The sequence below is a fragment of the Eumetopias jubatus genome, unplaced genomic scaffold (genome assembly GCF_037043125.1).
Source record: "Eumetopias jubatus isolate StellerSeaLion01/CBP00866 unplaced genomic scaffold, mEumJub1_p1.0 scaffold_10, whole genome shotgun sequence".
NCBI classification, from domain to species: Eukaryota; Metazoa; Chordata; class Mammalia; order Carnivora; family Otariidae; genus Eumetopias; species Eumetopias jubatus.
In genome coordinates this window covers 21,934,601-21,950,144 of record NW_028274816.1, presented here as the reverse complement: position 1 = coordinate 21,950,144, position 15,544 = coordinate 21,934,601, and the positions used below count along the sequence as shown (strand labels likewise).

Genomic DNA, 15,544 nt, shown 5'->3' with positions numbered 1-15,544 from the left:
TTGCCCGGGCACTCTGGTAGCCCACAGGACTTGGGCTTCCATGGCTGAAACTAAATCCTGACCTCCCTCTGCCCAACTGAGTTGGCTGGCTAGATCATGATAGACCCTGGCCTGTGACTGTGGGCCTGGCCAGCCCATGGCTCTGAAGAGACCTAAGGTCCTCAGATTCCTGGCATGGCTACGGGGCCATAGGCTGGTGGCTGGGACATACACAGAGATACATGAACACTGTGTTCCAAGAGATTCTGTCCACTGCCCCCACTTTCTGCTCCTAAGGGAACTTTGACCTGAGCCCAGCTCCTGGGCAAAGCAATGACCAGGCCTTGTCTCTCCTCCACAGAGTCTCAGAACCTGCCAAAGCAGCCCCCTCTGATGCTCGCCCTGGGTCAGGCATCTGAATGTCTACGGCTCATGGCCCGAGCGGGCCTGGGATCTTGCTCCTTTGCCAGAGTTGACGACTACTTGCACTAGCTGACCACGCTGGCTGGCCCCGCCTGGCCCTCCCTCAGCCCCAGGGCTGGAGCAGCCCTGCCCTCCATAGGCATCTGGCGCAGGGACCTGGAAGCCATGGGCAGAGTCCATTCCTCCTGCCTGGCCTCCCCCACTCCCTTTCCTGTCTTCCTTTTCTTCCCTCCATCCCTCCCTTCCTTTCTTCCTTCTTTTCCTTCTTCCTCCTACCCTGTCCTCAGACTCTCTCTCTCCCCTTCACATGCAGCGAGCGGCCTCTGACACAGTATTGGCTGGTTACTCTCATGTAGCGCCTTCTACTTTGAAAGGGGGGTTTTGTTTGGAGGAGGGGTTGGGTTTTTTAATCTTTTTTTTTTTTTTTTTTTCCTCCTGACTGAGCCACCAGTATTTATCTCTGGAGAGCTTGTGCTGAGCTGGTTTCTGCTAATTTAGTGATGAAGCCTATCCAAGTTGGTGATAGCTTATTATTTTCATAAGTAAAAAAAATGAGATTATATATATATATATATATATAAATATATATATTAAAAAAAGACACAGTATTTATCGTAGTGTTAGTGGTCCAGCACCTCTTGGGTGAGGCTGTCCAGACACCATATGTTTCTATTTGAGTCCAACTCATTAAAAAAGAATCATCTCTGTCACCTCAGCCAAGTGATGTTTATTTCAGGCTTCCCCTTTGTTGAGCCACAGGCCCAGCTGCAGCCTAGGGAAGCCCCGTGGGCATTGGGGCCCACTTAGTGGGCAGGTCAGGCTAAGTTGGTTTGTAGCATCTGAGAGGTGTGGGTCCCTAGGCCCCTGAGAGCTGGGCTGAGCAGAGAACTACGGGGCTGAGGCTTCAGAGAGGGGATGAGTTGGCCCAGGCCTATACAGCAAAGCAGGGGAGTAGTGAGTCCTTGGCCAGCACGCTATCTACCATTCTACCCTGCCTCTCACTGCCTGCCTTGCCCCTTCCTTTCTCCCCCTTTCAACATCCTCTTTTCCCTTGTCGTTAAGATGGCCAAATAATTCATTTACTCTAAATTGATTGCCTGGAAACTACCTGCCTTTGACCCAAGAGCTGCTGTGTGTCAGGCTGCGGGGAGGTTGTCTCTCCATTCCAGGACAGAAGCCCTTGAGTACAGGGGCTGCCTTCTTTCTGCCTGGATCTTCACCGTCTCTGCACAGCTCTGATGGAATCAATGCTTTCTGTTGAGAAGCTAGGACTTTGTGAAGGCAGATTCTTGGGCCGCCAGTTCCTGGAGTGGATGGCACTCTTGACCTACTAGGCCAGGCTTCACTGCAGCTGTGCCAGGCAGCTCCGTGCAGCTTGGCCCCAGCCACTCTTAGAAAAGACTATTATGAGTATTTGCTGGCCAGAGGAAGGGACCTCATGGGCTTTGCAAATGTCCCACCAGCTGTTTCAGATGGATCCTCACAGCTGGTGGGGCAAACACAGTCCCGGTACTGCCATCAGGGAATCAAGAGAGGAAGGGCTGAGTTGACTGCTAGGACTTGGGCAGGCCATCTGTGGAGAGGACTGACTGCCCAGGAAGAAGAAGGGAGGAGGCCTACCCAGAGGAGCACCAGGAGGGGCTGGGATTTCCCTACCTGCTTCACAGTGAGTGGGAGCGCACAGGCAGCCCTTGCAAAGGGGCAAGGCCAGAAATTGAACTTCCAGTCCCTGCCTAGGCAAGGGCTGGGTAAGCTCCTGCTCTCTGGCAGCGGACACACAGGGATGGTGGTACGGCCTGAGATGTTCATTGCCTGCCAGGCCCACAGCTGGACAGAAGTTATTGAGTTGGACCAACTGCTGGTGATGGGGTCAGAGCCTTGGTCCTGTGCTCTCCCACAGTTCTCCCTTGGGACATGATCCTACAGGCTGCTGCTTTTGCTTGGTCCCCACCAGGGCCCCAGCTGGCACCCCACAGACCGTGGCCTGTTGGGGAGGTATTGTCATGTCTGTAAAGGAAACTCATCCTGTGCAAGGCTGGGGATGTCTAGCTCCCAAACCCAGAGGTTGCATACATCAAGCTGTTAAAATGGCCAGAGCTGAGCAGGATTGGGAATTAAAACCAGAGGCTTTTGCAGCTGGAATGGGGTTCAGAGAACATCTACTCCACCAATCCTTTCCTTTTACAGATAAGGAAACAGGCCCGGGAGATTAAATGACTTAGCCAAAGTCACACAGCAAATTAGTGGCAGAGCTGGGACTAACCTCATCCCTGTGAGTTGTGCAACAGTTTAGTCCTGAAGCTAAATAGCGAGTGAGGGCTTAGGCTGGTGAGGACCCCAGCAGTGTCTGAGCAGCTGGTACCTTCAGGGGTGTGTCAGGGATGGGGATGGGTGCCTGGGCTTGAGTTGTGGAGTGTCTGAGAGAGGGCCCGAGAGGGCCTGGGACAGCTGTGTGCTGCTTGGGGTTGGGTGTCCTCCTGGCTCACGCTCAGTACCCGTGGCCACCTCCCCATTTTCTGTGCCTTATCTCACTGTTTCAGCTGAGTCCAAGTTGTTTACTCTGTTCCTCTCCAGAGGGGCTCTCTGTCCCACTTGGACAGCTTGCCTTTGGGACATAAGCCTTTGCCCCACAAGCCGTGGAGAGGACCAAAACCAAGCTGCTTGAGTCCACTATCTTGCTGATAGTCCAGGGCTGCCTGCCAGCCAGAGGAGCCCCTTATGCACACCCAGTCCTACCAGCCTGCTTTCGGGAGCCAACAGTGGGGAAGGCACCTGGGAGGAGCCCCAGTGAAGGGCTGGACCTGACCTGAGGGGACAGGAAGAAGACCTGGCTCTGTTGGGTTGTCCAGCCCTGGGGGAGCAGCCTTCCCTATTGACCTTTCCCCCTTGTGCCACCAAACGGTCACTCCTTCCAGAGTGGACGCTGGCAGACCATGCAAAGAAAGCCAGAACCTCTGATCCTCACCCACATGAATCTGTGGCTGGGGGTAGGCCGCCAGAACAGGGACACCAAGAGATTGGGAAGGGGGTACTGCCCAGCCACCCAGCGCCTTCCTACCCCTTAAGCAAGCACAAAGAAGATGAGGCAGAGAACTGTGAGAGCTGAAAGTTCCTTTGGTTGCTCACAACTCAGGTATGCACGCTGTGTGGCAGCCAGGCAGCAGAGCCCTACTTGACCGCCGGTCCTGTGCACCGGACCTGTGGCCGGTTCATGGACTCTGGGTGCCTCAGGTGCCACCTCTTTGCATAGGGTTTTCCTCCATTAGTAACTACAGCTGAAACAGATGTCCTCCACATTGTGCACACTGGTTCTGCCTTTGTCCTCGCAAGTTGATACTTGGCATTAGCATGAAACTTGTGGGCATGGGAGGGTTTAGAAAGAATTCTAACACAAAACATCCTATTAAATTGTACTTGAGAGATGAAAAAACTCCTGTTGTATTTTGACAGAATTATTTTTATTAAAATACACATCCATGAGTAGTCACGAGTGTCTAGTCTCTGTTTTGAGTCTTAACTAGGGTTGGCACCCCTTGTGTGGCTCACTTTGTCCTGAGGGTTTGGCCCTTAGCTCACCTCTCAAGTTCCCAGGCCCCTGCTACCCCTCAGGGACCCTCAAGACTTCAGGTGAGACCCCAAAGAGGATAGGCACTTGGGCTTCAATTCTCTCCCCGGAAACAGCTTTCATCTGAGACAAAGAAGAAAATTCACCTTCAAAAAGATGGCCACAGGTCCTCCTGTCCTCAAAATAAGATTTTAATGTAGTCCAAATACACTCGTCCCAAACACTGGACAGTCAGAGGGCTTCTGAGGCTTATTGAGGTTAGCTTCCTGTCACTCTGAGGAGAAAGTACTCGTGCTCAAAATCCTCGTTCTGTTTACTAACTTGGGTAACTGGAAAATTAACCTTTCTCAGCTTCAGTATCCCCACCCTTAAAACGTGATTAATTTCTACCCCATGGAGGCAGAGGATTATAGCATGTGTAGGGGAGGCTTAACATAGAGGGATATAGTACCTGTGTGCTTCCCTTGGTTATTTTATAGGACTTAATACTCGACAGAACTCTCCTAGGGAAAACTGTGGAGGGAAGAATGGAATGTTAGATAAGGACAAAAGTCCTGGTTCCATAAATAAAGCCAGAGTAGATTTAATTTCTCTCTAGGCTAGTGGTTTCTACAGGGAGTGATTTTGCCCCCCAGGGAACATTTGGCAGTGACTGGAGATATTTTGGGTAGTCACAACTTGGGTTGGAGTGCTGCTGGCATCTATTGGGTAGAGGCCAGGGATGTTATAAACATCCTACAATGCACAGACCGCACCCCACAACAAAGAATTATCAGGCTCAAAATGTCAACAGTGCCACTGTCGAAAAACCCTGTTCTAGAGTGAATCTTGAGACGGTAAGAAACATCAAACACAAGCACACTTTGATTCCGCATGGCTGTTCAGAATCCAGGGGGAAAGATTAAGGGGGATAAAACCCCATCAGAAGAGGGAGATTAGAGGTTACCATTTCTCAACACTCTTGGAGCCTTACATGCTCAGAAGGTGGCAGCAGTGGCAGGAAGTCCTGTCTCCTTCCAAAGATGGGATAGCCCTGCTGGTCACCAGTTCTCAGCAAGAACAGCTGCCTCAGCTCAACTGACATGTTGGTTGCTCTGGAACGATGGCTGGGACACCTTTCTAATACCAGCTGAGTGGGGCTCCAGACTCTCACAGGAGTCAAAAAAGCAGGGGAGGGGCTCCCCATGCAGAAATAACCCTTAATCCTACATTTCCAACATAGCCTGCTTTACACTAAAGCTTATAGGTTACAGGTTTCATTACCCTGGAGGACAGAGTAATGGTGAACCAGAGTAGTCTTGTTACAAAATGGTATTTACTTGTGGAGACACGGACTCCAGTAACGAGATCTGGGAGACTGAGGTCACAGTAGGAGCACTAACATCTAAGGAACAACCAAAGAACATGCAGAGGAAGAGAAGCCCAGACAGGCACCAGAGAACAGAAAAAGAGTCATTATTGTAGGAGTTAGGCCAAGAAGTCCAGCGAGTTCAAGAGAACTACCGTTCTGCAACAACAGGTCGTTGTGTCCAACACCAGACCTTCCTTAATTCCAGACCAAGGCCCACCACAGTTCCCAGAACCTCCTCACTACTGATGCCGGGCGAGAAGACCCGAAAGAAGCAGAGGCTGTTATACGCCGGCCCAGCCGCCCCCACCGCCGGAAATAAATGACCAAGCCCTCCGCTAACCTACTTAATCTCCGCCCCCAAAGTGCGAGCCTGCGCAATCTCCGATCACGGCCCCTCCCCACGCAGGTCCACCGCCGTCAGGGAGCATGCGCAGACCTCCAGCCGTCCCGCCCCTCCCTTTCCAGAGCTCCCGGTTCCTTAGAAACCAGGCGGCGCGTTCCCGGTGCCTGCGCTTTAGATTCCGGGGCCCGCGCGTCCCCGCCAGCACCCACCCCTTGGCGGGCGGGTGGCTGCCGAGACCGGTCCAGACCCATGGTCTCCAGGGCAGTGTGGGACGGGCGATGCCAGCATGCCAGGTGAGAGGCGGGCCCGAGGCGGCGGGTGAGGATGAAGGAGGGCAGGGCGAGGCAGCCAGCGGGCGTCTACCGGGCCTCCTCTGCGGCCCGGCGCCTGAGGTCGGAGGCGGGGCTACTCAGAGCTTAGGCTGGAGGGGGCCGTTCTAACTGCCAGCGCCGTCGCCGAGTTTGGGGGTCGCCCCGGAGTTAGTCTTCCCAGCCTCGGAAATAGGACCTACAGATTTGGTCGTATAATTGTAGGATTTGGGCTCTTGGAAGGACCTCGGCCATAACCCATCCCTTTACGGGACGAGGAAACCTAGGCTCCCCTGCCCTTCCCCGAGCAGACCGTACCTGTGTGGACTGACGCTTTGTGGACAAGGATGTGAGGTGTGGAAGCCTCAGACAAAGGGCGCTGGTCCATCGTCTTTCAGGGGGAGATGGGACTTTTAGGGGGTAAATCTTTACTTAAGGAAACAGGGTTCAGGTGGCAGATGGGAGAGGGGACGACACTCCAGAAAGTGCGGGTGGCTCTGCCAGTCACCGAATGCCCACTGGCCACGTCTCAACGGCCCTGGCCTAGCTTTGAAGCTCAGGAAGGAAGCAGAAGGACTAGGGAGACAAAAGGTGAGGTGAGGTGTTCCCATCAAGACGTTATCACATGAATGGGGAGGAAGGAAATGGGGGCGGGGAGATCAGGACTTGTGAATGGTTGTGTGAAGAGTTTCCCTCCCAAACTGCAGCTGAACCTGAAGAACGGGACAAGAAGAGAAAAGTTTAAAGCTGCGTTGACTAGACAGCAAGAAAGGTTATAAACCCTCTTATAGAAGAAAGTGGGTGCCCTTTTGAATATCCGGAGCCAAGTTGGGGCACCCCCCAGAAGACTTTTGTAAACTCTGGGGCACAAAGGTCTCAGAAGGAAGAGCCGTTGGTGTATGACCCTTCACTTGAAGGGAACACGTATTTAAATTAGAAAAGACACTTAAGATACGTTATTGAGGTATGGAGGAGATGGTTGTCTTTAAGTGTTGGGGAAGCTAGATTGATCCTTCATAAGGAAACTCCTTCTGAAAAGCTGTGTACACAAGGGAACAAAAGAGTTTCAATTAAGGCCATCCATTTTACAGAAAATGTGAAAAAGTACTGGTTTTGGACTAGGAATTTAGAGACTGGACTAAGGTGAAAATTTTCAGCAGACAGTTCTGTTGGTGGGCTCCCCGTTTTATGGATAAAAATTCTGTTGTCAGGCTTTCTCTCACCACCTGGTTGCCCCACTTTTCCTATGGAATGATTGGTCTGGGTCTGATCATTTATTTTTATTTCTGGAAAAATTCGGATATATAATTGCTGTAGTATTACTAGAATCCACTAGTAGTAGGATTAGCAATGACAGCTCCCTCCCCCACAAAAAAAGACAAAGATTTGTAATGTGGGTAAAAAGAAGTGTGTGATTTTTAAAAGATGGTCTCTGATTCTAATCAATAAAATCAATTTCTTACTAGCTTGATAAAACTAATTTTCAATGTATATATGATTTTGCAGCAAGTTTTCTTTCCCCCTCAGAGTGATAAGATACATTTATTTATTTATTTATTTATTTATTTATTTATTTATTTAAGATTTCATTTGTCAGAGAGCGCGCAGCAGGCAGGGGGAGAAGCAGCCTCCCCGCTGAGCAGGGACCCTGGTGTGGGACTCGATTCCCAGGCCCCTGAGATCATGACCTGAGCTGAAGGCAGACGCTTGTATCTTCTATCACCATGTATGGTGATATTAATAGGTCAGATTAATTTAAGAAACAAAATTTCATCTTAGGTTCATAAATCAGTGCCATACCATATCTATGATGTTGTGGCTCTATCTATGGAAATATTTTGTATACATACCTCAAGAGATATAATGGAGTATTATCAGAAGGGTTTGTAATCTATGGGGGAAATTGGCACTGGTAATCAAATCCTGTCAGAAAGCTTTATGAAAATCATTGTATTCTTTTTTTAAAATAGATTTTTATTTATTTATTTGAGAGAGAGCATGAGAGGGGGGAGGGTCAGAGGGAGAAGCAGACTCCCTGCTGAGCAGGGAGCCCGATGCAGGACTCAGTCCCGGAACTCCAGGACCATGACCTGAGCCGAAGGCAGTTGTTTAACCCACTGAGCCACCCAGGCGCCCCAAATCATTGTATTCTTTATGAAAACCCTCATTACTTTAGCACTGGCCCAGATAGAAGACACACCAGTAGGCCAAAATCAAGGTAAGATGGAAGGGAGCAATTTACTGTCTTGGGAGCTGGACACGGTGTGGGAGGCTGCTTTAAATATAAGTGGAAATACTTTCTTAAATGAGCCGTTAAAGAAGATACTGCATAAATGTGATGAGTGTGCCCTGTTGATTGGTGTGCAATTTTTGAGCTCCTATAATCAGAAAGACACTTGCTTTTAAAAGAGAAGGATGGACTTACAGACTCTTCAAAGTATTTCTTCGTTGCTATAGCAGTGAAACTTTTGACAAATAATTACTTAATATCCACTTCGTTTTCTAGGGCAGCTGAGGGCAGTTATCAAATCTGACCTGTAGTAAAGTAATCAACAGTATTTAACAGGCCAACATACCAGATAAACCAGTAATGCTAACAGGATCTACTTTCACTGAACTGATTTTCTAGTGCCATCTGACATTTGTAACACAAACGGTGTTCAGAAAACACAAGAATCAATCAAAGACCACTAACTTAGAAGTAGGAGAGGAGCCTTTCTGATGTCTGACAAGTCACTCAAGCATATTTATTTTAGAAGGTCCAATTCCAGAATAAATTCATTGTTGGAATTGGACAACATCTAGGAAAAAATTGCAGATTTTGCTATTTTTCAGAATTCGTATACAGTATAGTAATGGGACATTATTTTTCTAAATTCTAAAAGAGTCCAAATACCCAAATTTGAAAAATTTAAATGTCAGGTGTTTTAAAAAGTGGGGATCGAAAGATTATTGAAATAGGCTTGGGCTCATGGAAGTCAGAATGGGAAGAGATACTGAGAAAAACATGAAAGCAATAAGACTTCCTCCACTAAGACTGAATTAGCCATTAGGTCAGGAATGAACTCACTAAAGTATTATCTCTTTAAGCTGAGACAAAAGAAACGAGAAATGGAGTAAATATTTCTTTTCTTTTTTTTTCTTAAGATTTTGTTTATTTATTTGACAGAGAGAGACACAGCGAGAGAGGGAACACAAGCAGGGGGTAGTGGGAGAGGGAGAAGCAGGCTTCCCTCAGAGCAGGGAGCCCGATGCGGGGCTCGATCCCAGGACCCTGGGATCATGACCTGAGCCGAAGGCAGATGCCCAACAACTGACCACCCAGGCGCCCCTGGAGTAAATATTTCTATCTCACAGTGATGGGAATAAACACCTACCAAATAGAGATTAAACATTCAGAAGGAAGAGATGAATATTCCTGCATTACTTGGAACACACTCAAACTCTATCCTTAAGCACTTGTTTTTTATTTTATTATTTTATTTTTTATTAAGATTTTATTTATTCATGAGAGACAGAGAGAGGCAGAGGCAGAGGGAGAAGCAGGCTCCCCTCAGAGCAGGGAGCCCGATGCGGGAGTTGATCCCAGGACCCTAGGACCCTGGGATCACAACCTGAACCGGAGGCAGATGCTTAACCGACTGAGCCACCCAGGCATCCAAGCACTTGTTCTTTAGATCCTTCTCTTAGAAGGAGAGTTGCAAGTAGGAGAGTTACCTTTGCCCTAGATAACTGGCAGTTCTCAGAGTAGCCAGTGACACAATGCTACGGTCTTTGGGACCCAGGATAGACAGAAATTGCTGGACGGATAGCTCTCCCCCTACCCTGCCACTCCCACCACCTCTCACAGCCATTCGATAAGGATTTCTATCCGTCCTCTACGAGGAAGGATCAGGAATGAAGACTGAAGAATGGGAACTGAGTATCTAATGCAGTTCTCCTTTCTGGCCAAGGATAACTGTGCTACTCTCAAATTGTCAGCGCTCAGTTTCTCATGAGAGCAGATAACCCCAAAATAGAACCGGAAACACTTCTACGTGGCTTTGAGATTTACCATATCACTTAACAACCTCAAAATCTTATACTTTCACAATTATATTTTGATTAGAATGCTGGCTTGCCTGCCTGGCTCATTTGGTAGAGCATGCGACTCTTGTTCTCGGAGTTCGAGCCCCACATTGGGTGTAGAGATTAATTAAAAATAAAATCTTGGGGTGCCTGAGTGGCTCAGATGGTTGAGCATCTGCCTTCGGCTCAGGTCGTGCTCTCAGGGTCCTGGGATTGAGGCCCGCATTGGGCTCCCTGCTCAGCGGGAAGCCTGCTTCTCCCTCTCCCACTCCCCCTGCTTGTGTTCTCTCTCTTGCTGTGTCTCTCTCTGTCAAATAAAATCTTAAAAAATATATGGGCGCCTGGGTGGCTCAGTTGGTTAAGCAACTGCCTTCGGCTCAGGTCATGATCCTGGAGTCCCGGGATCGAGTCCCACATCGGGCTCCCTGCTCGGCAGGGAGTCTGCTTCTCTCTCTGACCCTCCCCTCTCTCATGCTCTCTCTCTCTCATTCTCTCTCTCAAATAAATAAATAAATAAAATCTTTAAAAATATATATATATATATATAGGGGCGCCTGGGTGGCTCAGTTGGTTAAGTGACTGCCTTCGGCTTGGGTCATGATCCTGGAGTCCCGGGATTGAGTCCCACATTGGGCTCCCTGCTCAGCAGGGAGTCTGCTTCTCCCTCTGACCCTGTCATGCTCTCTCTCTATCTCATTCTCTCTCTCAAATAAATAAATAAAATCTTTAAAATATATATATAAATAAAAATTTAAAAAAATGATAATGTTAGGCAAATCATATAACTTCTGGACTATAATTTCTTATTGTGTAATTTATAACAAAATAAATTGAAAATAGTATGGTTGTCTAACACTAGAGAAATGAAAAGCTTGGTTCAGGTAGTCCATGAAATACATAACCCTGAAAAACTGTGGTTAACATGAAAAATGCTTATGTCAAAATAGGTACGTGAAAAAAATCGGGATACAAAGTTATGAATACAGTTTGATCACAAATATATTAAATATAAAAACTTTTTTTAATTTTTTAAAAAATATTTATTCGTTTGAGAGAAAGAGAGCAAGCGAGCACAAGCAGGGGGGAAGAGGGAGAAGCAGACTCCCCACTGAGCAGGGAGCCCGACGTGGGGCTCCATCCCAGGACCCTGAGATCATGACCTGAGCCGAAGGCAGACGCTTAACCGACTGAGCCACTCAGGTGCCCCAAATACAAAAACTTTTAAAAGAGAAGATGAGAAAAGCAGTAATTTTCTATAATGAGTGTATATATATATATATGTATATATATATATTTTAAAGATATTTATTTATTTGAGAGAGGGAGAGAGCAGAGGGAGAGGGAGAAAGGAATCTCAAGCAGACTCCTCACTGAGTGTGGAGCCCGATGCAGGGCTTGATCTCAGGACCCTGAGATCATGTCCTGAGCCGAAACCAAGAGTAGGACACTCAACCAACTGAGCCACCCAGGCGCCCCTGTAATGAGTGTATATATATATATATATTTTTTTAAAGATTTTATTTATTTATTATTTGAGAGAGAGAGAGAGCATGAGAGAGGGGAGGGTCAGAGGGAGAAGCAGACTCCCTGCCGAGCAGGGAGCCCGATGTGGGACTCGATCCTGGGACTCCAGGATCATATATATATATATATATATATATTATATATATACTCATTATATATATATACTCATTATATATATAATGAGTATATATATATATATATTTTTAAAGATTTATTTGACAGAGAGAGACAGAGCGAGAGAGGGAACACAAGCAGGGGGAGTGGGAGAGGGAGAAGCAGGCTTCCCGCTGAGCAGGGAGCCCAATGCGGGGCTCGATCCCAGGACTCTGAGATCATGACCTGAGCCAAAGGCAGACGCTTAACGACTGAGCCACCCAGGCGCCCCATGAATGGGTGTGTGTGTGTGTGTGTGTGTGTGTGTGTGTGTGTGTGTGTATAGTTTTTTTAAGGCAGGTTTTTTTTTTTTAAGATTTTATTTATTTATTTGACAGAGATAGCAAGAGCAGGAACACAAGCAGGGAGAGTGGGAGAGGGAGAAGGCAGGCCTCCCGCTGAGCAGGGAGCCCAGTGCAGGGCTTGATCCCAGGACCCTAGGATCATGACCTGAGCTGAAGGCAGATGCTTAACGACTGAGCCACCCAGGTGCCCTGCCATGAGTATATATTTTAAAATACAAACCCTCCTAAGAGTTTCTTGCTAGCGTAAAAGATGATTTGGAGCTTATTTTCTCTCGGCAGGCCACACCCCTTCTCACGCTATGACTGTATTAAAGTGCTGAGGGAGAGGGCTGACAGAAGGCAGCACTGTTGTTTCCTATCCCAGGTGTCGGAACCAGACAGTAATGTGGTTACCTAGATAATGAATTTACATGTGTATAATTGAAGGGTACACTGTACACAGCATATGCAGCTTTTGAAGACTGTTATTTCTTTTTAAGATTTTTTATTTTTAAGTAATCTTTACACCCAGTGTGGGGCTCAAACTTAAAACCCTGAGATTAAGTTGCATGCTCTTCCATCTGAGCCAGCCATGTGCCCCTAAGACAGTTGTTTTGTTTGTTTGTTTGTGTTTGTTTTTTGGGGATTTTTGGTGCTTGTTGACAGATAATCTTGACCCTTAGGGTCTCTTTGGTGTGTTTTGATGGATGCTTTTGTAGCACGGTATTCCAAAGCATATTAGAGGATGTTCCATGTGGTTAATGTTTTCCGCAACCTGATGGTGGTTCCTGCTAGGAAATGGTTATCATCTCTGGGGGGCCTCTCTTGGAGTGGCTCTGGGAGCATGTGAGATAGAATGTTTGTCTTGTCAGGCATCCTCTGATTGTCAGGGAGAAGGGAGTGGTGGAGACATCAGTCATATTTCCTGTTCCTTTTCAGCTTTTTGCATTGATATTCCTGTGCCAGTTGCTTGTATTTTAGGGCAGTGGAAGAAAATGAACATAGTATTCCTTATCTGATGTTATTTCCAAAATTAAATCATTGTGCTTAAATGACTGTTTTGGTTCCTCCAGGCCTGGGCTTGCTTCAGTCATGGTGGTTTTTAAAAATGATCTTTGTTTCTCTTTCCTTTAATGCTTTATAGCCCTGATATACTAAGATTGTTATTCAAAAAACATTTAAATGTCTTTAAGTAATTTCTAAAGTGTTATGGAAATATTACCAAAATACCATGAAGTGTGAAGTTTTGGGGACCTATTATCTCCTTAATACCATATAAAACCCAGTCTTGGTCCCTGAAGAGCTTAGGGTCTCAGTAGCAAGACAAGACATTGGTATCATTTAAAGAATAATCAGAAAATCCTAAAATATAAAATGAATGGCTCTTTTCAGGAGTACATACCCCATTTACATCCTGTATTTTATAACCAGCTTCTTCATTGCACATTAACCTCCCCCCAAAAAAGAATAAAGAACATGGTGTGGCAAAGACCTGAGATTAGATTATTTTAGATCCACATTCAACAGCCAAAAGATCGTTAAATGAAACCACAGCTGAGTGTGGTCATGGCCTCGCTGGTAAGCAGTTTGCTGCATATAAGAAGGAGATGCTTGGGGCGCCTGGGTGGCTCAGTCGTTAAGCGTCTGCCTTCGGCTCAGGTCATGATCCCAGAGTCCTGGGATCGAGCCCTGCATGAGGCTCCCTGCTCAGTGGGGAGCCTTCTTCTCCCTCTCTCACTCTCCCTGCTTGTTCTCTCTCGCTGTGTCTCTCTCTGTCAAATAAATAAAATCTTTAAAAAAAAAAAAAAAAGGAGATGCTTGTGAAAGGCATTGGGCATTTCCAGTCACCAGTGAACTACTTAATACTTAGTCTTTTTGGTGACCAGAGGCCATGTAACACAGAGTAGAGAATGCCAGTCAGAGTTGCTATGCTCCAGGGTGCCCTACGAATGTCCTCTATCCAAGGGGCGCCTGGTTCGCTCAGTTGGTGGAGCATACAACTCTTGATCTCAGTAAGTTCGAGCCCCATGTTGGGTATGGAGATTATTTAAAAGTAAAATCTTAAAAAAAAAAAAAAAGGATGTCCTGTACCTGAAATCCAGAAGGAAGATAGATGGGTGACTCTCTAGAGTGTCTCTTACTGCCATAGAAATACCAGTTTTCCCAGAAGAGTACTTTTATCCATGTAGAAGGTGGAAAACACTTAGAAAACTTCAATAAATTAGGTGAGCACGTTGAAAAATGTTTATCATCATTAAAAACTCGCCCTCTTCTTTCTTGGGCCCTAGTCCAAAACCAAAGTATGTAATACTCTTCTCTCTAGGGTTGGCTGTTTCACATGCATCATGGCCAAATGTGCTTTACCTCAGCGATTTAAAAGTAAAGGCAGAGTCTTTGTTCACGTGCCTGCCACAGTGGAAGATCTCTGAACACTCATTGTGTTCCTGTGTCAAATCAGTCCTTGGTATTCAGCTATGGGTGTAGGAGGAAATGGAAACTAAACTCCAGGGACTGAGCCTGTTTGGCTCACTGCTCTGTGCCCCAACTCCTGGCATAATGCCTGACTCATTGTGGCACTTATAAATATTGGGCAATAAATGAGAAGAGGACTATGGTGACTGCACGGTGTGCCATTAAAAGGGTTGCGGGGTGCACAGAAGGAAGTTCATGTTTGAGAGGAAAGACGAATTTGGGATGGGAGCAGCTGGTAGGTTACTCAGGTGGGGATTTCTAGTAGATACAGACATTTAGTAGAGCTAGAGCTGGAACATGTTGTTGAGTCTGGAAATTGGAAGTTAAGAATGTTTGCATGAAGGTTATGGTGAAGTTGAAGAATTAGCTAATGTTACTCTGGCAGAGAGTAGGTCCGAAGATGGAATTTTCAGAGGGATGTTAAAGCAGTCTTAGAAAAAAAATAATCTTGTTATTGCCAGATTTTTCAAAAGCAATGAAGAATTAATATAGTAGGTAAATAAGTACTTTTTCCTACTGTAATCATCAGCTGAAGCTAACTTTTAGACCTAATGGCAATCTAGATACTTCTGCGGGTGCTAAATTTTTCCTTTATGACTCAATTTAGCTCACCCTTTTGTACTTTGGGTAGTTATGCCTCATTGGACAGGTCATTAGGTCTTTCATTAGTGCCCTCCAGTGTGGACACTGCAGACTAGGGCAGCGGGACAGGGAATTGGTGTCTTTGGCCAGCGCAGGGTGTGCTCTCATCCTGTGGTAGCTGCCTAGCAGTTTACTACCATGTCAGCTTGTGGAGCTGAGGGAAAAGCTTTTCTTTCCTTTGTCCTGTTTGTGTTTTTGCTCTCAATGAGAGGGCAGGAATCTGTGACCATGTCGCTGAGTCAGTGTAGGCACTGTTAAAATAAACAAACAAATCACAGGAAAATGAAACCTTCTCCAGAGAGCCTCTGGATCTTTGAAACCCAGGGACCAGAACATTTATCATAACTGATTTGTAAAACTCAACACCTGCTTCTTTAGTCTGGCTTTTTCAGTGGTAACATAAATGCAGGTAAAGATGCTTTCACATCTGTC

The 15,544-nt window shown here is 46.6% G+C and overlaps 2 protein-coding genes across 2 annotated transcripts in view; both read left to right on the top strand.

The window, feature by feature from the left end:
* RANBP10 (RAN binding protein 10) overlaps positions 1-3,885 on the top strand; it is a 66,504-nt gene extending 62,619 nt beyond the window's left edge. Inside the window, exon 14 of the mRNA XM_028094854.2 lies at positions 341-3,885. Within this exon, the coding sequence (XP_027950655.2) occupies positions 341-471 (131 nt within the window). The 3' untranslated portion in view covers positions 472-3,885. The remainder of the gene's footprint in view (positions 1-340) is intronic.
* A 1,887-nt stretch (positions 3,886-5,772) lies between these two features.
* GFOD2 (Gfo/Idh/MocA-like oxidoreductase domain containing 2) overlaps positions 5,773-15,544 on the top strand; it is a 43,976-nt gene continuing 34,204 nt past the window's right edge. The window contains exon 1 of the mRNA XM_028096935.1: positions 5,773-5,954. The gene's annotated coding sequence lies outside the window, so the exon portion shown is untranslated. The remainder of the gene's footprint in view (positions 5,955-15,544) is intronic.